Source organism: Canis lupus, chromosome 1 (genome assembly GCF_011100685.1).
Source record: "Canis lupus familiaris isolate Mischka breed German Shepherd chromosome 1, alternate assembly UU_Cfam_GSD_1.0, whole genome shotgun sequence".
Taxonomy (NCBI): Eukaryota; Metazoa; Chordata; class Mammalia; order Carnivora; family Canidae; genus Canis; species Canis lupus.
Genome location: NC_049222.1, coordinates 67,177,692 through 67,203,891, shown reverse-complemented (window position 1 = coordinate 67,203,891; position 26,200 = coordinate 67,177,692). Strand labels below are relative to the sequence as shown.

The window sequence follows — 26,200 nt, the reverse complement described above, 5'->3', positions numbered from 1 at the left end:
TTGACTAATAAGGTTCATGCTTTTGATTGTGTGATATGTGGGGGATGATGGTAGCTTTGAGAAAGGAAAAGTTAGAGTATATAATGAGTGGATAAAGAAGATGTGAGACACACACACACACACACACACTGGAATATTACTCAGCCACCAAAAAGAATGAAATTTTGCAATGACACTGGATGGAGCTAAGGTGTATAATGTAAGCAAAACAAATCAGAAAAAGACAAATACCATATGACTTCACTCATATGTGGAATTTAAGAAACAAAACAGATAAACATAAGAAAAGGGGAAAAAAGAGAGGGAAACAAACCATAAAAGACTCTTCACTATAAAGAATAAATTGAGGGTTGCTAGAGGAAGGTGGGCAGGGGATGGGCTACCTGGTGATGGGTACCAAGGAGGGCACTTGTTGTGGGCCCCTGGGTGGCTCAGTCAGGTAAGCAAGCATCCTTCTCTTGGTCTCAGCGCAGGTCATCATCTCAGGATTGTGATTTCAAGGCCTGTGTTGGGCTCCATGCTGGGCGTGGAACCTACTTTAGGAAAAAAAAAAAAAAAAAGAAGAGGGCACTTGTTGTGATGAACCACTAAATTCTACTCCTAAAACCAATATTGCACTATATGGTAATTAATTAGAATTCAAATAAAAACTTGAGGGGGAGGGAAGGAATTTTTTGAAAAAGAAAATAATTTTTATAATAATAAAACAACTTTATCTTTACAATGTCCTGTTCCACAAGTTTATAATCTGGGTTTTATTTTTAAAGAGAATGTGAAATATTCCTTAATGTATTTGAGGGGTTTTTTTTGTTGTTGTTCCTCCAAAACAACTCTTCCTTTCAAACCTTCCCTATCACATCACAAGTTGGCACCTCCTCCAGTTAGACTAGGTGTTACTTAACCTAACCTCTCAGGTCCCAGACAAGTGCCATTGATGACCACTGCGAGGTGCCAAGCACAGCACCGTGTGCTTGAGTTCAGAAGTGTTTGCTGAACGAGCCAGCAAACAAATGCATCCCTAAATCTGACACCGTCTCTTTCCATGTACTCTGCTAAAAACCTTGCATCTGACTTTTAAGGACATTTGGAGAAAAATAGTTCAGCATTCCCTTTAATAGTCTTTACTAGGTTTTTAGTTTGGGGGATTAACAAAAAAACCTGCTCAGAAGGCTTTCCCATTATCTCTACCCTGAATCTCTTAGGCTGTAGTGTAGAATGCTTTTGCATTTATATATCCAGGTTATTTTTATTCAAATAAAATAAACACATTGTCTTTTTGTAGCAATTTTTGGCTGGGACTAATTTTCATTTCTGTGATAATCAGCTCCTTTCAGTAACTTATTTTTTAAATTCATTTAGCAGCAGCAACAGAAGAACCAGAAGTGATTCCAGACCCAGCCAAACAGACAGACAGAGTGGTGAAAATAGCAGGAATTAGTGCTGGAATTTTGGTGTTCATCCTCCTTCTCCTAGTTGTCATACTAATTGTTAAAAAAAGGTAAGACCTGGTTTTGTTCTGTCCCAATCACCTACCATTTATGTCACTAGTTTTCAAATACTGTTTTGTTTCCTTGAGCTCTTTTAAAATAGAACAAACAAGGATAATTGAACTTTGACAGTGTTGCCAGCATCTGAGTCTATTTCTCGTGGTTTTTAAATCAATTCCTATCTGTTCTTTGCGGTTTAATTTTGGATATAAACGTGTATTTTTTTGTCCAGTTAGCTTTGAAATTAATGTATGAATTTAAATTTCTCAAATGCAGAGATACTTGAGATACTCCTTTATCTTATATTTTGAAATATTATTTACTAATAATGGCAAAAATATTTATTATGATACTTGGACTATGGTCTGTGAATTCTTTTGTACTTACTCTATTTTTCTAAATGTTGGCTACTAGTAAGATATGAGAAGAATCTAAATATTATTTTATGAAATTGTATATTAAATATTCACTGACTAAATATTTCAGCACATTAACATGAAGAGTCTTTTTTTTTTTTAATTGAGCGCTAGTCTTTTATCCAATATCAACCAATATCGCCATCTTCTGGAATTCTATGAAGATATTAAGACGTACTGGGATTTAAACTGAACAGGAGATTAAAGTATACGCTTGCTGAAAAACATTTCGAAGTATACAGCCTTTATAACTTGAGCTTCTATCTGTTCTATAAAATGTCATTATATGCAAGGCATTGTCTTAGTAACTGATAAAACTCTTCTGTCCTTCCAATCATATATTTTAGATGATACTGCAGTTTAGAAGGACTTTTTAAACAAGTCTTTACCTGCAGAGGACAGTCCTAAAATAGTTTTGTGTATAGAAGTGTTTGAAATTTATGAATTATATCGCATACTAAATGATGTTGCTTACATAACATTTAATCATCTACTATTAGGATTGTTTTATACGCAAAATAAATCATTGACAATATAGTTAAGACTCATAGTACATGTTTAATCATTCCATCAGAGTTTATTTTAATGTATTGCCTCTTTACAATTATCCCCTGGAGATATATATGTTGGAGAAGACACATCTGCATTAGAAACATTAGGTATGCATTATAGTGTTTTGTGTTAAATTAGCTACATACGTGCTTTCCCTAATAGTGCTTCCTCTTTTTGCTGTTGTCTACCTCTGTGGTTGGAGAATACATCATAATCGAGACAGGAAGATTTAAGTATCTTATTAACACGAATTTGCCAATCGAGATCAATAAAATGGCTGATTGTAACCTTCAGATTTTATGTCTCTATTTAGTTTAAATTTATACTTGCAGAGTTGACTAAACTGTTCAGAGAGTTAACTAAGCTTTGCTTCACCATTAAAACTATTCTAGTACCTTCAGATTGGAAATGAGAGCATGAAATTGGCTTCTGATTATGTCCTCACTCTGTTAGAATTGGGTTAAACTTATTGGTTTTCTTTGTTATTTATTCAACACTTATTTGTTATTTTAACCTTCCTTATCCATGGCCCTCTGTTTCAGAAATAACCACCACAACAAAACACTGAAACAAATTTCCAAAAGTAAACCAAAATAAGCTCTAAGCACGATTATTTTTGTGTGGGTAAAATGCTCTGACAACTGTCTAAAATTGCATAATGTAGCAAATTCTTTTTCTGGTTCATAATTTAAATGGTTGGCCTCTCTATTAAAATGCTTAATGTTTGACTTTTCATAATTATAATTTAAGTGATTGTCTTTTGATAGAAAGTATTCCAGGGCTTTCCTTTCTCTTCCTCACCACTACCTCTAGGACTAGGAAAAGTTGCAATTTTATAGACAGAAAGTTACATATTTAGATATATTTCCTTCCGACATATAATATTATAACTAAATTACTTGAATCCCTTATATAAGCAGCTTTGTAATGACTTTGACTCATATGTAGTATGTCTCAAATGTATCGTGTATGATTTAGTAACAAATATATTTATTATACATACACAAAGGGGTAGGTTTTATAACAGTATTGCATAGTATCAAGCTTAATCAATTTTAGTATATACTGTTTCCCTTTTAAACACAAATTTATAATAAAAATAATGTAAAATCAAACTATTTTAGTCTCTCATGATCTTTACTTTTATGGGAAATTAAGTTTCTCAAGACTTTATCCCTCACTGGGAATAATATACATAGGTATATTTCTCACGTAAGAAAGTTCTATGTATTTTTTGAGTTTTGTGTAAAGATATGGTTTGGAATTCAATTTAGTAAAATTCTACAGCTGAGGGTATATGTAAAGTAAGTTTTTAGGCTAAGAAAAGGGATAGTGCATCTTTCAAAGCGCAATGTCATTTTTTTTTTAATTTAAACGCTGTTGAATTACTTCCAAATGTATGCCATTTTTCATTGGTTATGTATTATATTTTAAATGTGCAGCATGAATACATTATTAGTTCCCAACATAAATTTGAAAGTATGTTTCAATACAGTAAATGTTTGTGTATGATATCATGATCACATACATCTACTGTGGAAATATCTCCATGTATATATAGTGCATGGGGCATATGTATATTCACATAATATATGTATGTACCTCTGTACCATTAGGATATAACAACTTGTTTAGAAATTTAGATGTCATTCTGCATATATTCTATATTAACTTAATAGATATTTATGTTTTGTATTGAGAGAAAAATAGTCAATTTAGTGAACAGGTTCTATACACAGCAGTTCCATCTGTCATGGCTTTTCGATGGTAATAGATAATATTATGTTTAACTGCATGTTGAAATACACAATCCATTTAATTTTTAAATTTTTTGGCAGCAAGAGAAATATCAGCATGCTATTTTTTCCAAATTATGTATTTAAAATTTTATTTTTCTATTGCATATCTGTCTGTTTAATTGCATGGCAAAAAAAAAAAATCTAACCAGATGCATGAGCAAATTGAAATGCAAACCAAAAAAAAAAAAAAACAAAAAAAAACATGACTTTTATTTTATTTTATTTTATTTTTTAACGCACATTTTTCTGCTTTATTGAATGTGACAGAGTCACGCTTTTCATTCACCATTGCTTCTCTTTTTCCACTGTCTGTGATTTGCTTGCCAGGAGGAGCTACTATTCTTACTCCTACTACCTGTAAGTAGAAAACGGGTGATATACAACTTTACATGTGTTAAAGATGCAGTATCCCTTTTCAAAAAAAACAAGAACAAAAACTTTAAAGATGTTTGTGATTTTGGTGATATTTCCTGGACTCTAAAACTATAAAGTTTAACCATTAACTTATTTTGTTAATCTTTTTAAAAAGGGATATTGTATTTCTGTATGTTCAGCTACTTTTAATTTTATTTATAATTTTCCATTAATAGCTTTAGACTACAGCCCAAAACATCATTTATTTACTTAAGTCAAATCTGTATATTATAAACATGGTACCTCTTATTACAAATCAGGTCAGGTCTAACTGTGATAACATCTTTCTCCACATTTCCAGGAATCCAGGATGAGTTATAACTTCAGAACACCTTTGGTCTGGCCATCTAGGCAAGGAGTATGCTCTTATAAAAGAAAAAAAAATGGATAAAATGATAATGTTGCAATGACAAAGAAACAAAGAATCTTTTTAGAAAAGAAAAATTGAGTCAATTTATTATAATTTAAACAGAACAATAATTTTATAAAACCAAGACCAAAAAGAACCCTGTGATCCTACACAGAACACACCTAAGTCTCATCTATTTCCTTTTCTCTTCCAAACTCTTAGCTCACCCTGTACTTAGGTATGGAATATTAGTTTGAATAAGGACAGAGAATATTGTTTCTCTATTTCTGTAGTCATCTTCAGTTTATTACCTTAGATGCCAGGGCATTCATCCAATCCAAAGAAATGATGGTATCCTTGGACATTGCTTGGTCAATTTTGATTTGCCAGCTTTTAAAGCTTAAGGACTGTGATTAAGTATGTTTGGGGGGCATTTATCCCACAGTATTTATTTTACTAGGTAAATTTAAGCTAGCTTTACAATAAAATTTGATAAGAGTCTCAATGACTATAGCAGAGGTCTGCCAATATTTTAAATATTGCAAACGCTTGGCTTCCTGTAATCTGCTAAAACAAGCCCGTGTAAACTAACAGTGCTCATGGCTTATTGTGATGAATCATAATATCCTTGTTAAATCACATTTGATGAAGGCAAAGGTAATTAACTGTACCATTTCATACAATTATGGAGCACTTTTCCTCTTTATAGCCCACCCATATATCCACCTGCAGAAGTTTATGCTGTTGGCTGCTTTGATAATGAAAGTCATTTGCACATCTGTCAAACTCAAATAGTTGCAAAATGAATTGCTTAACTGCCCTGAAGTTCACCACATATACATACATATTACATGTATATATATACTATATATTTTTTCTCTCTCTATAGATAGATATATATAGATATATACAGAGCATAGATACATATGTATATATATATGTAGTTTGCTCAAAGAGAGAAAAATCATCAAACACATAGGAATTAAAAAGTATTTATGAGAATGTCAGAAAGCTTACCATAAACCATTGCAATATTATAATGGGATTGCCTTCTTAGTGGATGGATAACATTTCTTTATTCTAGGCTATATGGTAGGTTATGGTGCTGTTACTGAATTCTTAGGGCTATTAGCATTATCAAACATAATTTGAAAGAATGTCACAAATAAATGATTTTAAAAGCTGCTTAAACATACCTAATCTAAATCTAAACAATACCTAGACTGAATTGGGGATTTTTTAATAAAAGTAAATAAATACAATTTAAAAGAAAACCATTTGATCTTTGAGCTAACATCCATTCACATTGTCATAGTGACTGTCACTCATGATCAAAACACTTAACTCTAATGTTAATTTTTATTTCATAATAACCTGAATTAAAGCCTACCTCACAGGGTTGTTGTGAGGGTTCAAATGTAAAAACCAAGTTGAAAACACATGGCTGGCAAATAGTAACAAAGGTTATATATATCCCCCAATAATTTGTCATCTAACAAAGGTTTGTGAATCTGAAAAGTCTTTCATTGCCATGAAAACTTTTATCTGTGGTACACTTGACAAACTAATTGCTTCTTAACTTTCCTAACCCACAAAATATACATATAAATTATGTACATTTTAAAGTAAATCCTCAAAGTTTAAACCTGTCTTTTCTAAATGCTTTGAACTGCCCATCCTCAAAATTTTAACATTATTTTTAATCCACATTTCAACTGTGTTATTTTTATCCTGAGTTCAATCTCAAATTTTTTGAAAGATGAATCCAGTCTTCTTGTCCAAGAAACAAAGATTGGAAATTATTTCTTAAGGTTTTTTTTTTCTGTTTTAACACTTTAAAGGGGCAAAACATTTGTGCTTATATTCACATTCTTCTTCTCAAATTTATAACAACTGATGTTTAATTCCTAGAGCCAAGTAGATGCTTCATATTATGGTACACTTTTTAATGTGTCATTAAAAAAAACAAAAGGCAGCAACTGCATATAGTGGAACAGCTTAGGCTCAGAACTAGGCCATTCTTCCCTACTTATTAGACAGATAACCTTGGACAAGTTATTTAACTTGTCTGAGCCTCAGTGAACTCATTTATACAACTAGAATCCTCATGCCTTTTTCAGTGGTTTGATCTAAGAATTCATTGAATTAACAAATGAAAAGTGTAAAGCATATAATAGGCCTAAATCATCCATTCAGTGAGTATTTATTGAGTGCCTGCTATGTGCCAGAGATGGTCTAAGTACTAGGAGTAATGGTCCTTCCTACCATGGAACACACAGCGGGGTAACAAAAGGTTACTTGCACTGATGTAGGATGAGTGTTGTTAAAGGCACAAAACATGGCACCATCAAAATATCTAGCAGAGGAGCAGCTGGGTGACTCAGTTGGTTAAGCATCTGACTCTTGATCTCAGCTCAAGTCTTGATCTCAAGGTCATGCATTTAAGCCCTGTGTTGGGCTCCATGCCAAGCTTAAAGCACACACACACACACACACACACACACACACACAAACCCACAACACCTATCAAAGAAACCTAACCTGAGGAAGGTTGTATTGGGATCAGGGAAGCCTCCCCGATGCAGTGAGACAGAATGGAAGCTAACCTGATATTAGAGGGAAAGGAACATTGTAGGTCAAAGAACAAACACCTTCTATGATGGTCTAGAGGTAAGTTTGGAAAGTGAAGTCTATAGACTAAAATATGACCTGTGGATGTTTAATTTGCCCCATGCAGGGTCTCCAAAAAAATAAAACCACTTGAAAAAAAAAGTCAGGAAGTTTAACATAAATATTCAGATTCATGACTTGTCTTTTAAAAGTTTTAAGATCAGAAGCTCAATCCTGGGATCAAATGCCAATAGTCACTTAGGCAAGTTGCCCCCTCAATGGCTTTGCAGTTCTCCAAGGTCCCCACCTTTCCATACAGTGTCTTTCCACTGGCAGCAGCACTTGTTTTACTCCCTATCTGAAATTTGTAAGCTTTTTGCAGGGTTTTTACCCACATAGAAAAAAGAGGTAACGCTTTCAATGAATACAGCAAATATTACTAATAAATGATGGTGGTGGTGGTCGTGGTAGTGATGGTGGTGGTGGTAGTTCTTGTTATACTTTTGCAACTGTTGTCTTATTAATAGTAGTGTCATTACCATTATTATTATTTCTTTAAAATATTAATGCTGTTTGCATCCTAAAGCCTAGTTTATGACAATCTTATTTAAGTGTCAAATCCGTTGTATCAGTATATTGGGTGTGTTGAGTTTGTACCCCTGGAGACCGAGTAATATAATTCTCAGAAAAGGAAAATCCAGAGTAGCTCTCAAATTGCCACATTAATTTTATAAAGGAAAAGCCCTTGGACAGAAATACAAGCATTAAATGAGCCTTTAAAAAATATTTGTAGCACATTTACTCTAGTACAGATATTAATGAGAATCAGAAGAATATGTCCTAGTTAATAATCTAGCCGAGAAATGGCATTCTCCAGACAACTAAGGAGTAATTCCAAGGCAACATAAACCGCTGCCATAAACATAATCTGGCTACTCCAGGCTTTTTAGAATGCCTTTATTTATATTATGTATAAATCGCCTTGTTAATGTGATGTAAATGTTTTATATACCTTTAATAGTTTTTCATTGCTTGTTTTATGTGTAACATCCACAAAGACCCAGAATGTGTTTCACGTCCTTGATATATAAGATAAAGATGTCAATATTTGAGTAGCTCAAAAGTCCTCTACTAATTTCTAAATCCCCTAAGCCACTTGCCCTGCTGTGTTTATAAGGCATTTCTTCAGTAAATACTCTGCCTTTTGGTTCTAGAACACATTTTTACGATTTGACCATGACTGTAACTCAAGATTATGATCATTTGTAGCGTATGTCAACACCGTATTTTCCAAACTCTTCTCAGGGTGCTTTTCTTACACAGTATATAATTTTTTCATATACATATATATGTGTGTGTATTTGCATTAAATCCAGCAGTGGTAAGTTCTATAACTCTCCAGATTAAGTTTGGATTAATGTTATAAATTTGCTGCTAAATATGCTAATGCTACATATGTTGCATTTTTACTGAATAATAAAACAGAGAATGAAGAATGGGATTTCTTTGTGCATTTTATTTGGGTGACTCTAGTAAAATAAACCTTAAAAACTAGTCATGTTATTCCCTAGAAGAACTTCTCAAAGGTGATCAAAAGAATTAATTGCCCAAGAGGAAAGCCAAAACGTAGCTTTAGCTTAAATTTTCCTTGAACAGTTGTACTAAGGAAGTATTTATTTATGGCTTTAATAAAGCATAGTGATAATTTATGACGGTTTTAATGATACAAGACGTGAAAGGCTTCAGTTGACTGCCTAAATGTTGAAATATCCATACGACAAATAGTTTTATAGCTACCAGCAGATGTTGTTTGAATATCAAACCTGATTCCTGAAATGATGAAAGTTAGAGATACCAAACCACATCTATATGTATTCTTATCCTTGGGCTTTCCTGCTGCTTACTGCTGGTGTTATCTCTCTCCAAGCCTCGCACTAAGTCTCCCCTTTGTATTTGCCTTGGCAGCAAGCTTGCTAAAAAACGCAAAGATGCCATGGGGAACACCCGGCAGGAGATGACTCACATGGTGAATGCTATGGACCGAAGTTACGCTGATCAGAGCACTCTGCACGCAGAAGATCCTCTTTCCATCACCTTCATGGACCAGCATAATTTCAGTCCAAGATGTAAGTTCTTCATTAAAATTTTAATAGGTGGTTTTGAAGCCCTTTAAATCACTTTGAATTCAACACACTACCTTTGAATAGTGAGAAAAAAGTAAAACAGAAATAGAAGAAGCAACCAGAAAGAGAAAAAGTGATAGAGGATATTATGGAATTTTTAGGGAGACTTGTTTTCAGTCTCGATACTGGATTTAGGCTAATTGCAAACTGTGTGACTTATATTACTGTATCATAAAAAATATTCATATGCTATTTAAGGCCAAATCACACATCATTGCTCTAAGTTGAGATACTTGATTACCCACATAAAATGGTTTCACTTCAGAATTTATTTATAATTATTTTGCCATTTGAGTCTTCTTTTGTGTAAGATAAAGTCCCTTTAGAACTTTAACATCGTAATTCTTTCTAGGAATTATCGGCATGGGTAAAATTATTCAATTATTCTACTAAAGACTCCTACTAGAGAATCTCAGTAATAAAACATTAACAGGGGGAAAGAAGAGACTACATGCTCTTAGCATCTGATGTGAAATCCCAAAGTTTACTTGCATTGGGGAATTGGCAGGGAATCGTACGATCCATCCATCCATCCATCTGTTCATCCACATTAAAAATTCCTAATGTTGATCTATAAAGGCAGGGCTTTGGAGACGTTTACGCTGAAGTACTCCTTAATGGCAGATGATTTGAATAATTGCCCCACAATCAATATTACTGTTTATCTTCAAATTTCCTGTGAACTTCATATCCTTTGTTCTATAGCACGGTGTTTATTTTGGAACTTAAATTTTAAGTTAAATTCCCTGCCTGTTTCTTCAAACCCTCACGTAAAATTGAGGCATGAGGGAGGCAAACCAAGTTTATCCTTGGCCGTGCATATGCAAAGGCATTCCACCACAGATTCCAGAGGTTTGCTTCCTCTGGTTTGAAACATGTATATAAGGAAAAAAGCAAACAAAAGACGTATTATTTCCTATACAGGTTAAACATGTATGCCTTGGTGAAGAGAAAATAAAGTATTTGCAGGGTTGTGTGCATTTATGGCGTTTTATAGAAAGGGAAAGTGTTTTTTTTTTTTTTCCTGAAATGTTCAGCTTGGTGAAAATTTTCAATAATTACTGGCCCTAAAAGCATCCCATAATTTCCCTTGATCTATATCTACAGCAAATTAATAGCTCTAATGCTGTATGAGTCATTTTGAAATTTAATTTTAATCATTAAAAGGGCCTTTTTGCTCTACTTTACTTTTACTCCACTGTAAGATAAATGATAGAGAAAAACATAAAATATTATTTTCGTTGAAAGTAATTTTGCTGAAAATATAGATATACCATCTCTCTAACCATCTGATTTAATACTTAGCCAAAAATGATATGAAAGCATTGTTGTTCCCCAAACTTTTCTGCCTATTGCCGATGTTAGTACCTTATTAAGAAGCTTGAATTCAGCAGTGTAACTATTGATATCCACTTATGAATTTGGAAAGAGGATTAAATCTCTTCGAAGTTAACTGAAAAAAAAATTATTTGGAATGAAAATGAGATAATTACTTCTCTAAGTACTTTGCACTTGATAGATCTAAATGGGTCTCCACCACCACCACCACCTCACCACCGATTTTATAATCTTTATCATGTCAAGTTGAATCTTCCTGGCTGTTAAAATTGAACAGAATGCTGAACTTTAATTATAGATGCACCTTTCCTGGTGTTTTGAGATAACCCAAGCTGAAAAAGAGAATTTTACCTTTGCAGGTTATAATAATCAAAGAAAGTTTAATATAGTTCTTGAGAAAGCATAAATCTATTTTAAAGGAAAAATGTAAAATATAACTTTAGGGCAATATATTCCTTCATGAGCTCTGTTTTCCTGCAGTGCCCAATGATCCACTTGTGCCGACTGCTGTGTTAGGTGAGGCCCTAATTCTTTACCGTTCTTTCTTGCATGGATCACACATCCTTGCATGAGTTATATAGCTTTGTCTATACAGTAATGATTTACAGTGTAGGAAGCAGCTTGATTTTGAAAATTAAGCCATGATCTTTATCAAAGAGAGCAACTGTCATGAAACCAGTCAGATCTAATGGATTTCAAATTAGTAAAATGCTTTTTCAAAGCAACATATCTTTAAAGTCTTGGTTCTGTTAGATTTGGAACAAAAGTACAGTGGCCCTTAGTATATCACTAACATTTATATATGCAGGTTAGCAGAATGAACCCAAATACACACATCTCAGGGGCCAGTGCTACCTGAATAATTAGTTTATATATAAAAATCTACTTGATGGAAATATTTTTACAATTCCCCTAAGTTTATAGCAACTAAAGAACACATTTCCAAGTAAATATTTAAGGATGTGTACATTTGCTTGCATTTTGTCTTTATAAAGAATTTAATAAATGCAGGTAAAGTTGCTACAATATTGATGTGGGGTTTTGCATTCTACATGCATCTTGTGTGATGTGTTACCCTTCAAGAAATCTAGAATAAGCCAAGGTTTGCCACTGTACAACATCTAAGACAAATGGTGTTGCTAGTGATAAATAAGACCTTTTCAAATGTAAAATTAATGTTTGATCTAACTGTATATTAAAGAATGGAATGAGTTTCATTTCAATTTGTACTCTATTCCTTGACTAATTACATACCAATGACTCATGACCCGCTTGCTTATATGTTAACAAGTTCTATTATCAGTTTTACCTTCATGTTTCTAGTATTTAAGATGTAACCAAAGATATATGGAAATTGCCATACAAACGTATCTTAAACGTTCCCAATTCTCTTATGAAATATAAATATTCAAATTCCCTGTGAACATAAAACTTTATATTTTGTGCATGTTTTTATTATCCATGAGTTCAATATTTAAAATACATTTTTTTAAATATTAAGGAACAATACAACTAATTCAGTTAAGTGAAATATACCTCTTTTTTACTAAAATAATTATTAAACTTATAATTTTATAATATAAAGAATATACATCCTGAAAAAATTTGGAATTCATCCCAATGGGTAGCTCAGTCATGTAAGGGAGGAACCAGGAATCATGATCATTGGGATGGCACCAAATGCCTCAGAAAATGTCATTTTCTTTTAAGCAGAATACTATACAATGCTATCACCACCAAATTAATAAGTAAAATTCAATTAAAATATTAAAAACTCACCGAGGAAAAGTTAGTTACCTAAGTGTTCAAGTTTCATTACAGTAGTATTCTAAGAAAATGTTGAATTGGGTCCAACTCTTAGTTCTCCTGAGGACTCATGATATGAACCCATGAAAGTACCTTTTATAAGTCTTTGCTTTCCCAGTTTTATAAAAAGAAAATGAAATAATAAGGATGAGTTTTATAAACTATAAAGTTTAAAAGATTATTGCAATAGTTTGCCTTGAGAAAAGGGGTATTTATGTTTAAGGAAGCCTACAGTTAACACAATAGTTGTGAAATCTATTCATATAAGCAATTGTTATGTATTTTATTTCATTTTGAAAGTCAAGCTGGCTTTTTAAAATTATTCTTTAAAAACTAAATCCCACCAGTCATATCAGATGCAGAAATAATTTGTTGCATTTTTCATCATTCTTGGAATCATAGTGTTTACAGTTATTGTACATCCATTTGATTTTGTATTTGTAAAGCAATTTTTGAAGTCGCTTCAAATATTGCTTGATATTAATACCTACGTACTGATCTTAAAAGCGCTTAGAAACTTTTCATATTGATTCATATTTTTGTTTTTTTGTGTTTTACTGCTTCATTGGGTTAAAGTCCCTATAACTGGTAAGTGCATTGCAAAGAATTCTAGAAAACTTTTCCATCAAGGAAATATTCGAAGTTATTATTCTTAAATGTATAATAAGGACAATGATTAGAACATGTACTCTCACTGCTAGTGACATTATTAGGTGGTGTAATGAGGTGGAAATGTACTGAGATTAATAATTCATCTGTGATTACTCTAATGAATAATGCTTATTGTATTAATGTGTTAAAGCTTAATGCAAAACAGAAAGCATTGTTTATTTCATATTGGACAATACCATGTAAGATTTGGAATATGAGTGAATTCTCTGTTTCTCACTGAGCCTTTTACAATTGTAAATATTCTGCTGCTCCAGCAGGTATGGTATGAGCTCTGGGGCTGCCCCACAAAGCCCGGGCTACCGTATTCCAGCTTGGGTGATTGCGTTTTGCCTCTCCAACATTATCCGTCCTCTTTGCTTCTCATCCTAAGCTGTATATTCTGTGCTAGTGCCCAAGCCAGTGGCTTCTCAGTTTAACTTATATGTTAACCTTTATGTCAATCTATTGATTGTAATATTTTAGCAAAGATAGATCAGTTGAGAGTGGTCTCATAGGAAGTAAAGGGTATTCATGAATCGTGTTTGCTAGCAAATGTTTGTGTGTAGAGGCGTGGGCAACACCCAACGAAAGGACATTAGTCCAGTTGGGTGGTTAGGTCACAACAGAATCCACCAGGGGTTTTTTGGATTCAGTGCCATATTTTTAGAAATAAGTGCCAAGAGAAAAGAAAAGGAAAGAGAAGAAAAGGAAAAAAAAAAAAAAAAAACATTCAGCCTAGTAAGAGAAAGTAAAATAATGCAATCAAACTAAATTATAGACGCACACAAATCTGATTGTGGGGTTCTTTTTTTTTTTCCCTTCTCCAGGAAGAAAGAATGTTTATCATGGGGACAACAATTCATTTTTTGCCATTTCCTATTTGTAGAGTTGGTGATAGAACAGGCAAATGTATCAGCACTTGAAATATGTTTGACTGTTAATTAAATATCGTTCTCTACAGTATGCATTATCATTAAAAACAAAAGTTCTCCCTAAGAGTGTACTTTCTCTTCTGTTAATGAATATGGCAGTATAATGCTTTCCAAAGTAACACCCCTTAAAACATTTGTTTTTTTTTTTAAGTGGTAAGTTTAAATGTGGTAAATATAAGCATGCTTTTTCTCGTTGTAACGATTAGTGCTGTGGTCATTAAAATAATATTTATTCTTCATAGGTATAATGTTCTTGTTCATTTCTTCCTTGTGACATAAAGAGACTTAAAAGTTTCATTTTCAGCTCATAATACAATTGGGGTGGGGCCTACACTGTAATGTGGGTGGTGGGGGCTTCCGTTTGTCTTAACTGATTCATTCACCGAAATATTTATTGAATGACAGCTCTGCACCGGTCGCTAGGAATAAAAAGACAACTTTGACCCTGTCTCTGCCCTGAGTGTTCAGAGTTTAGTGAAAAGAAATCGATTACTAAAGAAATGACTGAAATACAGAGTAAAGTGAAAGGACATGGTGTAGAACAGGAGGTCACGGGAACGTAAAGAAGGAGCCGGGTAGCTCAGCCTGGATGGATCAGATCCAGAGGAACTGCCTACACTACCTGCTCATTCTGTCCCAGAGACATACCCTACTTGCTTTCACGCAGTGGCCACAAAAGTCAGAACATATTTATGGTAAAATCAACAGGCATCATAATAAACCCGAGGGCATACAGACGGAGTCTAAACGCGTGTGTAACCCAGCCAGCAGACTTAGTGGGGCCAGGGCATGACTCTGCAGGATGCCCGCGTTTCCCAGTCTGGGATGTACCATGCTCAGAAGCCCCAGGTGGCAGCCCTGTGGGTATGGGTTGCCTAGACTGGGTCTGAGCGAGGGTGGGGTATGGTGGGGAAGGAGGCTGTTCAGGTCACTCAACAGTGAAAAAAAAAAAAAAAAAAAAAACCTCTCCAATTGACAACCAGATCTTCTGGTCCTACTCTGTGCTGCTGTGACTGCAGGTGCAAGAAACAGGAGAACCCCACAAAATCTCCCACTAACACCTTCTGAAAGTGGATCAGATGTCTACATCTCACAGCACCCAGTATCCTGCTGACCTAGATGTAGTAAACTCTGACCTCAGATCTTGAGCTGCTGTCAGAGGCTTTGTCCTCACATGGAAGCCGCCCTAGACCTGTGCTAGATTTTTTTTTCATCTCCTGTGATCAGAAAAATCTGAAGTTCTTATAATCTTCTTTGCATAGATATGTATTAAACAAGGTAACTCTGTCTTTCTTTTAATCTTCTGGAATCCGAAAAATGCCAGATGAGAACCACAGTGCGACAGCGGAATCCAGTCGTCTACTGGACGTACCTCGCTACCTCTGTGAGGGAACGGAATCCCCTTACCAGACGGGACAGCTGCACCCAGCCATCAGGGTCGCCGACCTACTGCAGCACATTAATCTCATGAAGACATCAGACAGCTACGGGTTCAAAGAGGAGTATGAGGTGAAAGTTATTAAACCATGTTACATTTTATTTCTAATCAAATAGTGGGATTTAATGTCTTTTCCTCCCTTCAGCATAATAAGGAGTGACGTCTACTCCGTAGACGCATATATAAACTTGTGTCTATGAGAATATCCTCAAATGTGTATGTGGGAAGAAGGGAGGGGCAGATGAAATTGAAAGAAAGGGACACTTTCTGGGTCAAAATTCACTTGAAGAATTCTTAAAACTTGGATTCCAGAATTTTACTGTGCTATTTAAAAACTGCTCTGTTAGACCTCATATCTCCCCCACTGAAAAAATCCATTAACAGGATCCTTTCAGTCCCACTGTTACTGTTACGGATTCGACCATTTGAATGACTTAAGCAGTAGGGCTACCTCTCTGCCTCCTTGCGTGTGGATCCCCTGGTGAGAAGTGGGGTCCATCTCTGTGTTCTACATGTCCTACTTGTCATGCTCGGTTTTCTCTGTGGCTTACTGGTTCGAAGTGGCTGAGAACAAAAACAGATCACTGCAAATCCAGACAACACTAAGAAGCCAAAAGAAGGATGTGGGAAAGTTTTCTTCCAACCTTACTTCCCCTTCCTACTAAATCCAAAATACAAGTAGAAGTCACACTGCACAGGGAGTGATTTAAACTTGTCATCTCAATAAAAACAATATAGCAGAAAGGAAAAAGGAAAAAGTTCCTTCGCCACTTTGCACACTTCCTGAGAGGTGTCCGCCTCGGGCACGGAAGGAAGTTTCTCCACCGCCAAGTAGGTACCACCCTGTACACGCACTGAAAGTGAAAGGATCCAAGCAGTACTTGACTTTGAAAGACCATCTGAAATGCATTCAACTTCTCGAGGAATCTTCTGAACTCTATTTTATTTCCAGATTGCCTGTATACCTGAGTTTGGGAGCAAATAAAATTAGCTGGGAGTTTTGAGAGTCGGTGTAGACAAGTACCGGAAACACTACGCTGTGGCAACAAAATAGTGCAAGGAATTATAATATCCTGCCAAAGATGGTTTTTTTGTTGTTGTTGTTCATTTCATGTGTATTCCTGTGTACCTCACTTCAAAGACATTGATTCTTTGAAGACCCCATTTCCTGTGTTGAGCAAAGTTTAAGTTTTACTGCAAAAAGAAATCTATACGCATATTTTAAATTGCTGCATATGGTAATTAAACCAATCAGCAAATTCATCTGTTCCAAGATTCTTGGATATGGTGGCTCTTTTTGATTTTCATATGGTCCCTCGTAGAGACTCAGTCCTTTTCATGATCTTCAAAGAAACTGCCATGTGATGTATTGCACACGATTTAATGAATAATTATGGGGGAAAACAGGTTTTCTTTTTTCCTGTTATAAATGCTAGAGTAAAAACATTGGAAAGATACTCATTAAAAATAGTTTTGAAGTTGTGATGCTTTCCCTACTTCCATCTCTCAAAGTTGTAGCAATCTTAGATTTGAAATCGTTTCAAGCTCCTTTTTTTCCCCCTGAAGTTGTTTCTTGTCCTTATTTTGAACTCAGTCCAGTCCTAGATGAACAAGAGTCCAGCAAACTTTGAGATCTGAAAAGAGAACTTGTTTACTACTCTAGGACTCCCTTCCGCCATGAGAAAAGTGGCTTTTATTATTTTGGTCTTCAGAACAGATAAAACCTGAATCAAGAAAAGGAGTTAAATTCAGTCTTCTTGTTACTTTTTTTTTTCCAGAGCTTCTTTGAAGGACAGTCCGCATCTTGGGATGTAGCTAAAAAAGATCAAAATAGAGCAAAAAATCGATATGGAAACATTATCGCATGTAAGTTCTCCTACAGTTCTTGGTGAATGTAAATATTGTGTGTAGCAGCTAAGTAGTAAGCGACAAGGCCTCCTTATATGGTTTTAAACTTTAAGAGAGTTTATAAAGCGCAGCTGTTTATAAAGTAATCTGTATAATATCAAAACAGCATTAGCCCTTGGCAGTGACTCTGAAGTTGTCGTCATTTTTGTTAATTAAATTGACTCAGACTCTTCACCCTGTGGAGATAACGTGCTCTTTGATTTTATGTTTGCACATAAATGCGTGGAGGTGTTACTGACAGCTGAGAGGACCAGGATAATGAAAAAGAAAGGTCTTTTCAGTGATAAATTGCTACAACGCTTCTACCAAGCGTATTCAAGGTGGGAGTGTTATTCTTTCCATAGAACCTTTATTTCTTGCTCGGAGCCAGTGCCTGACTCCCATTGCTCCTTGTTATTTGTCATTAGGGACATCATTAAGGCTTCAGGGTGTCTACATGGGATAAACCAATTGGTTATCCTATGAAACCGCAGGAACGGTAAGGAAAGGAACACGTTTAGTTTGTAACCAGTGATGTACCTGCCACACTCAGCCCCCATTTTAAATTATTTTAAAACGTCTTCTGAATACGTCAGAATTCAACCTCACCTCTAGAGAAATGAGACGTCAGGAGCAGAGATTGAAACTTCCTCTCAGTTCTGTGGCTCGTGTGCTGTAACATGCAGCAGGGAAAGATCCCCCCCATTTAGAGCCACGTCTAAGAGGCGGGACTAGAATGACTCAAATGATGACTCATCATCTGATTACCACGCTCCCGAAAAGCTTCCTCACTATGAAGATGCTAGCCATCGAATCTTTATTGATGGGATAGTGTAATAAGTCATGAGCTCATTAAAGTTCTTGTGTTTCCTTAAGGAGATTTGAATAGTAGTGTATTATGGATAAGCTCTCAGCCACCACTGAATTCCTTTCGGTGTCTGCCGAGGTCATTGTCTCAGAACGGAGGGGAAATTTTTAATAAGTTCATCTTATTGTTCAAAACCTTTAGATGACCACTCCAGAGTAATTCTGCAACCTGTTGAGGATGATCCTTCTTCCGATTACATTAATGCCAACTATATAGATGTAAGTATTTTTATAGTTCGGTGTGCCCAATTTGTTGGCTTATACATGTGAATCTTTTTGCTTGTTATTACCTATAAAGTGATTGCTAGCTTTTTAAAATAAAGAACAAACTGTACACTTTTCCTTGTTCTACGTCCTAGTACTTACTGACGTTGTTGTGCTTTCTTTCACACCTGACTTTGGTTTGGGCTGTAGATTTGGCTGTACAGGGATGTAAGTACCACTATATGTAAATAACAGCACCCTATTATAAATATTTAATAAAACTACTCTTAATTACAGTTATTACTAATGCTTACTACTAGTTACCTCTGCATGCTTCACCTAATTAGCCTCATACGGTATATCTATGTTCATTTTTTCGTAACTCCTTTACATGTGTGAAGATCTATTTTACCTCCTTCCCTTTGCTATGTTTAGAAACACAGGACCATTTTTAGCTTTTGACAAGTTATTCTGTACTCGAGTTTTATTTGTTGATGATTTCTGTTTCTGGCTTTTATTCTTCCCTTTCCCCAAACATGTGAGAAGCTGGATAGTATGATGTGTATTAGCGTTTCTGAAATTTTACTTTTTACATTTGACTTCTGATGTTAAAAATGGGTAGGAAGACTATTTTGTGGTGTGTGGTATTGGCTTGTTAAAGTATTAAAATTACTTAGGCAAAAGCATTACTAAATTGCATTTGTAAAAGACACATATCACACATATATATCGAACCGTGCAAACGAAAAAAAAAAAAAAGTCTGTTTTGATCACATGCTCCACTGTTACATTTTGGTTACAAACGTTATCTACGTGCAAATTGTTGATTTAATGGAAAGTGATTAGCAATTCAAAGATAAAATATTGTCGAGGAAACCATAATACTGCATTACATGGAAGAAGGACAGGCTCTTTATTCATGTTCCCTGGTCAAAATTATGCCGGGAACCTTGGGACTGTCGCTTCACCTCTGTGCCTCCGTTTCCTTATGTGTACAGTGGGGATAATAATAATAGTTCTAACCTCATCGTTCTGAGAATTAAATAAAGCAATGCATGTTGAACATTCAGCACAATACCTAGCACATCTAAAGCACTCACGAAACTTCAGCTATTTTCAAATAATTCAATCCTAAGTGTGCTGAGATTCATCAGTTCAAAACATGTGTTAATTGTGAGGCAAAAGGTAGAAGGATCAAATACTGCAGCATCTATGTCGTATGCATTTATAGTTGCATAAAACATAGGAAAATCAGGCCCCAACTTTGTCTAATTCCCATAAATAGGAAATTAGCTCTGTCACATTTATTAAGTTCATGTTTTATAGTTATTTTGTGAACTGTCATCATTGATATCTTTGAATTAATTTTATTACGTATAGTCTCTGAGTATATTGGTGAAAATTCTGGTCATCATTTGACTCGAGTTTACTCAATATTTTAAATTTATCAGACATCTCAAAAGAGAAGGCTAAGCTAATGTCCACTCTTTAAAAAATGCAACAGTTTTCTGACAAATATGTACTCGTTCTTTGCCTATTCAGTTTAACCTTGATTCTCTGCCAAGACATATACACTGGAGCCTTGTCATACTACTACTCTGTGCTTCATATGGTAAACCCGTGTTCCAAGTGAGACTGTGTTGTTGCCCAGTCGTGCTGTTAAGACCCCAGTGTATTTTGGCCGATGACTATACAATTCTATAACGTTCCCTTTCCCGTTAGTTTATTATACGTAAGACTCTTCTGCAATTGGTAAATTTTTTCATGAAAATCGGGAGATGAAATGTTTATAAAGCTTGGAAGAAAAATCTTTCCATGAAAAATTGTACTATCTGGTATAAGAAGAAGTACGAAACTTCCAAACTGGCAGCAGTATGATGCTCAGCCACTTAAATATTAGATTGGGGATTTCAGCTTACATGCGTTTGTATGCGCATCGCGTTACCCACAGCAAATGTGGACAAATTGTCCCACAGGCTTTTGCCAAAGCCCTTTGATAAAGACAAAACAAATTCGAAGCTTAACCCTATGATACCGTTAACGCTCGTGCGATATATTCATGATGTCCTGGAATTCAAATCAATTGAGAGCAACTAACAACTTATTTCTTATCAGAAATAATTTCTTTGTTGACCTAGCATTAAATGCTTGACCACCTAAAGCTCTTGGCACACTCAAAAGGAAAAAGCGCTAAATTTTTTGTTCAGGATAAGATGCATTTTATTTAAAACTCTTCCTTCCCTATATATATGTGTGTACCTGTAATTATGTGTGTGTAAACTAATATTATCGGCACACACAAAATAGTTTTGGCAGATTCCTGAACATATTGCAGTACGGGAATATTCTCTAAAATGTCTCAGCAGGACTCTGACTTAATGCACTCATGCATTGTCCAGCTCTAACATTGGAATGTTCTGTTATTATTTTATGGTTCTAATATGTCGTTGTCCATTTGTAATGCAGTGTGTTGTACTTTTGGATGATACGATGAGATTTAATATTTTTGAACACAATTTGCCAGGAATGAATGACTAAAGATTAACATGAAGGCATAAACATTTTAGTAAAACCAAACAATATCTACGCAGGTTATTCTCTAGCAAACAAAACTCAATTACGCAATACATATTCTAATCTGAGCCCTTAAAACATTTAATTTTTGTTTTATGTTTACCTTTCAGATAACCTAGGTTTGAGAAGTGAACTATGAGTTCACTACTCATTTCTGGACTTTTTACTATAACTTAATCTTAACAGGTGGTTGTCTTCATCTTTTTATGCCTTCATTCATTTATTTCTAATACTGATGTAAAATGATAACCAATTTGTTCTCCTATTTTAGGGGTACCAGAGACCAAGCCACTACATTGCAACTCAAGGTAAAAACATTGCCTTTTTAAATGTTTTAGAGCAACCAAACTTGCATATTCATCCATCTAGTGGTTTATTTGCCATTTTATCTGACTTAACTGGAAAAAAAAATCACATCTTCTGAGAGAGATTTGTATAATAGGATTATTTATTCTCTTTATTCATTTGTATAATAGGATTCGTTTTATCTGTGTAAAACATATACAAATCGAAACTTGATATATTTTTTAATTAAAATAAAAGAGGAGCTGCTGATTTGTGCTTTGGGTTTTGGTATTCTGATGTCCCAGAGTCAATAGTGCTGAACACAGGAATTACTTTTGAGGGAAGCCAGAAATGTCTCACTTGGTATAAGTTGTCTTTTTTTTTTTTTTTTTTTTTTGTGGTCCTGGAATGGAGTATTGTCCAAGGCCAATAATGTTATAATGAAATGTTAGACCTTCTTCCAAAATATTTTTTACAAAAAATTTTGTCTCAAGGGCTAAGGGGGACTTCATCAAGTTCATTCTGTGTAGAAAATAAGAAAAAGGCAGAGAAGTCTTGTTACAGTAGCACACTGGGGAATAAGAACATCCTAAAACACTTCCAGATATCTCTCCAGATTGACCACTGACCATCAGAAAAGAAACCTAGCCCATGCATTTATTTCTTAAAAGAGGGAAGTAAAGCAAGAGTGCTGCTGTTTTGAAAGAGATAATTTTCTGAGTATTTTCACATATCTGTGGATTACCTGAGTTGAATTGTAAGCTCTTTAAAGTCAGAAAGATCATTCATGGTGAACAATATTCTAGGTTGGTTTATTTGTTTCTTGTCCTGAATCGAGTGTAGCCCAGTAGACACTTCTGTGGTCTGGAGATGACAATATAAGGGTGGGATGTGTGCTTATATATATGAATGTTTCTTCATTAACCCCTGAATGTGCCCTGTTTTATAAATGATGTGGGTAGATTTAATTGGTAATATATGCTGTTTGGTTGGTAGTGGTATAAGACTTCCTATTTTTAACATGTATTTGAGGTTGTATCAAACTAACTTAGTGACAGATATAAATATCCTAGAATCTAGTGATATCTGCTTCTGAATGGGAAGTATATAAGGTGAATTGAAAAAAAAGTTGTATTTGCCTATGTTTTGGTAGGGTGAATTTAGATACAAACTGAATTTAAGTTATTTCGGTGACATTTCTGTGTTAGACCTTCAATATTATTTTTTATTGTATTTACCGTGATTTTTACCTTATGCATATTCTTACCACTTAGTTCTTCTAATCACAAAATTTCTCTGATAACAAAATATTCAAATTAATTTCTTCAAAGGCCCAGTTCATGAAACAGTATATGATTTCTGGAGAATGATCTGGCAAGAACAGTCTGCCTGCATTGTGATGGTTACAAATTTAGTTGAGGTTGGCCGGGTAAGAGAAAAAAAGATTTTTTTCTTGTTCACTAAACATAAGTTGAGTAGCCAAACATAACACACTTAGAATAGAATCTCATTCCATAGTTTTAAAAATTCATAGACATAGCATTTCAAATGAGTGCTCCTCAGTGGACCTTTGATAGCTAAGAAATTATTTGATGTCTTACTGAGTAATAAAAGAAACTTTGAGTTTATATAGGTTCTAATTGCATCATCAGGCTTCTATGTTATAATGAGACTACACAAAGCTTTTCTATTTATTGTGTAATAGATGCTTTTATCTCATTTATAGTTTTTTATGATATTTTTACTGTAACCTAAAGAGCTACCACTGGAATTAAACCATCTTGGTTAAAATGTATGCAGGCCCACCTACATACCCTTTTTGTCATTTAGGTTAAATGCTACAAGTATTGGCCTGATGATACTGAAGTTTATGGTGACTTCAAAGTAACCTGTGTGGAAATGGAACCACTTGCTGAATATGTAGTGAGGACATTCACCCTGGAAAGGGTAAGCTATCGAAAATTTTCTCCTAAAATATGTTTATTGAAATTGTTTTTCTCTTAGAGTCCCCATCAAGATTTGTTTTGATGCTGCTATAAAAGCCATCCATTCATTCATGCATTCATTCATTCATTCAATTTCACAAATATTTTTTCGAGAGCATGCCATGTGCCAGGCATCTTTGTAAACCTTAGGACACATATTAAACACATAAATGATTTCTGTTTTGAAAGATGGTCTAGAATCATGTGAAAAAATCACAAAACTAGAAAACCAGAGAAAATCAATAGAACAAAAGAAAAATTAAACATAAGCCAAAAACCAACAGAAAATAATAAATGAAATCAAAAAGCTAGCTCTTGGAAAAGATCAATAAAAGATTAAACCACTATCAATTCTAAATGAGGGACAATCAAAAGTGTGCAATATTAGTAAACACAAGAAAGATGTAGCTACACTTATACTGGCTGTTGGGAAAGCTATAAGAAATAATACATGTAAACTTGGAGATGGAGATTTTAGTCTAGATACATTTATATCTAGTAAAGACTAATTCTCAAAATTTGACCGAGAAGACTTAAAAACCTGAACAGATGACAGAAGAAAATGGAATCTTAAATTTTATCATTGAAATTGCACTATGGTTTTATAGTTGAGGTTTCTTTAACTTCTAACAAATAGTTAATGCCTATGTTTATAAAAGTATTTAAACCATGGAAGGCCATTAAAACCAACTAACTATATTCTGAAAGCTAGAATAATTGTGATAACAAAACCAGGTAAAGATGGGACTCTCTAAAGCTCTTCTCTGTCCTCTCTGCCTTTTTTAAAATCTCTCTCTCTATCTGTGTGTGTGTGTGTACACACACTTTGCAGACCAATTTCATTCAAGAATATACTCAAAAAAAGTTCAAAATAAAATATCAAAAATTTGAAACCCAGCTGTGAATTAAGAAAACGTCACAACATGACCTATAATGATTGTGTTCTAGGAATGCAAGGATATTACACTGGTGGTGGGAAATCTAGCTGAATATTTCATCACATCTTCTTTAAAGGAACAAAAACATAGGATTTTATTAATAGATAGTGTAAAGTACTTACTTTTTCTTTAAAGACATAATCTATATTAGGAAAATAAGGAGGCTGCTTCAACATGATAAAGATGATTCAACAATAACTATAGCATGCATATTAAGGGGTAAAAACCCTACAGGGGTCGCTATGTAATCAGAAGTGTAATGTGGATAATCAGTCTCATTAGCATTCAAAATTTTGGGAAGTTCTAGTAAATGAAATAAGACAACAAAAGGAATAAATTGCCTAACTATTAGAAAAACTAAAATTATTTTTACATGAGATTATTTTATACCAAGAAAACTAGAGATACTTTAGAATGGAACTAATAATCATTGAAGTGGCTGATTCAAGATAAATACTCAGAAATGATAGCTTTTCTGTATATTAGCAGTAAACAGAAGTAGACGTTAAAAAAAATCTCTTCAATAGTAAAAAATTCTAAAGTGTTTAGGAATAGATTCAGCAGAGACATGGGTCCTAAGTGACTAAATCCTCAAAGTGTAATGAAGGACGTAGAGTATGATGTGAATCAGTAAGTGGAGACATGCACCTGGCCCTAATGGGAATATTTTGGATTACTAACACTTTATGTCGTTAATGGCATACATCTTGGAACATCATTGAATTTTTTTTTTTAATTTGTTTTCTTGTTAGAACTGGAGAAGAGTACTTTGGTTTTTTTTGTTTTTTGTTTTTTGTTTTTGTTTTGAAAAGCACATATTTGAAAATTCCTTGGGAAAATTTTAATAGAGAGAGGCCTGGGTGGCTTAGTGGTTGAGCGTCTGCCTTCAGCTCAGGGCACAATCTCAGGGTCCTGGGATCGAGTCCCACATCGGACTCCCCTCAGAGAGCCTGCTTCTCCCTCTGCCTCTGTCTCTGCCTCTCTCTCTCTCTGTGTGTGTCTCGTGAATAAATAAATTAAATCTTTAAGAAAAAAAAAAAAAGAACATTTTAGTACAGAGAGCAGTGAGTGAACATGCCTTGCGAGATATTAAAAAGAACTTTTTTTTTTTTTTGCTGAGGTTTACTAAAAAGAACAAGGCCCTTACGGCAAACACCTCCAGTAAAAGGATTGATATGGAGGAGGTGACCTGGCTGAAATCAGGTCTTAGAACAACTTAGGATCTTCCCCAGTGGAGTGGACTTGAAAAGTCATAAAGAAAAAAATTAATTAATTAATTAATTAATTAATTAATTAATTAAAAAGTCATAAAGGAAGTGATTTTTTTCCATCTGCATGATTCCAGGAGGGTGTTTATCATTTTCACCATTATATCAGCTGTCGAGCCCCACTCTGTGTGCAGGGTTTTGTGTAGGAACCAGAAAGAATAATGAGACCCGATCCCTGGCTTCCAAAGCTTCAGTACATTTGGTCTGTCTATATAGG

General features: G+C 34.5%; 1 protein-coding gene across 6 annotated transcripts in view; it reads left to right on the top strand.

Annotated features, from left to right (window-relative positions):
* The window catches only part of PTPRK (protein tyrosine phosphatase receptor type K), a 546,322-nt gene that overhangs the window by 502,509 nt on the left and 17,613 nt on the right, over positions 1 to 26,200 (top strand). Inside the window, exons 14-26 of one of the 6 annotated variants that reach the window (XM_038526752.1) lie at positions 1,360 to 1,498; positions 2,521 to 2,562; positions 4,582 to 4,611; positions 9,593 to 9,753; positions 11,629 to 11,664; positions 13,531 to 13,542; positions 15,862 to 16,046; positions 17,754 to 17,841; positions 18,872 to 18,948; positions 19,144 to 19,161; positions 21,779 to 21,815; positions 23,124 to 23,221; positions 23,623 to 23,739. In XM_038526752.1, coding sequence (XP_038382680.1) covers positions 1,360 to 1,498; positions 2,521 to 2,562; positions 4,582 to 4,611; positions 9,593 to 9,753; positions 11,629 to 11,664; positions 13,531 to 13,542; positions 15,862 to 16,046; positions 17,754 to 17,841; positions 18,872 to 18,948; positions 19,144 to 19,161; positions 21,779 to 21,815; positions 23,124 to 23,221; positions 23,623 to 23,739 — 1,040 coding nt within the window. Of the gene's footprint in view, positions 1 to 1,359; positions 1,499 to 2,520; positions 2,563 to 4,581; positions 4,612 to 9,592; positions 9,754 to 11,628; positions 11,665 to 13,530; positions 13,543 to 14,432; positions 14,713 to 15,861; positions 16,047 to 17,753; positions 17,842 to 18,871; positions 18,949 to 19,143; positions 19,162 to 21,778; positions 21,816 to 23,123; positions 23,222 to 23,622; positions 23,740 to 26,200 lie in introns of those variants that run through there. The other 5 variants (XM_038526753.1, XM_038526755.1, XM_038526754.1 and 2 more) reach the window with 5 other exon arrangements.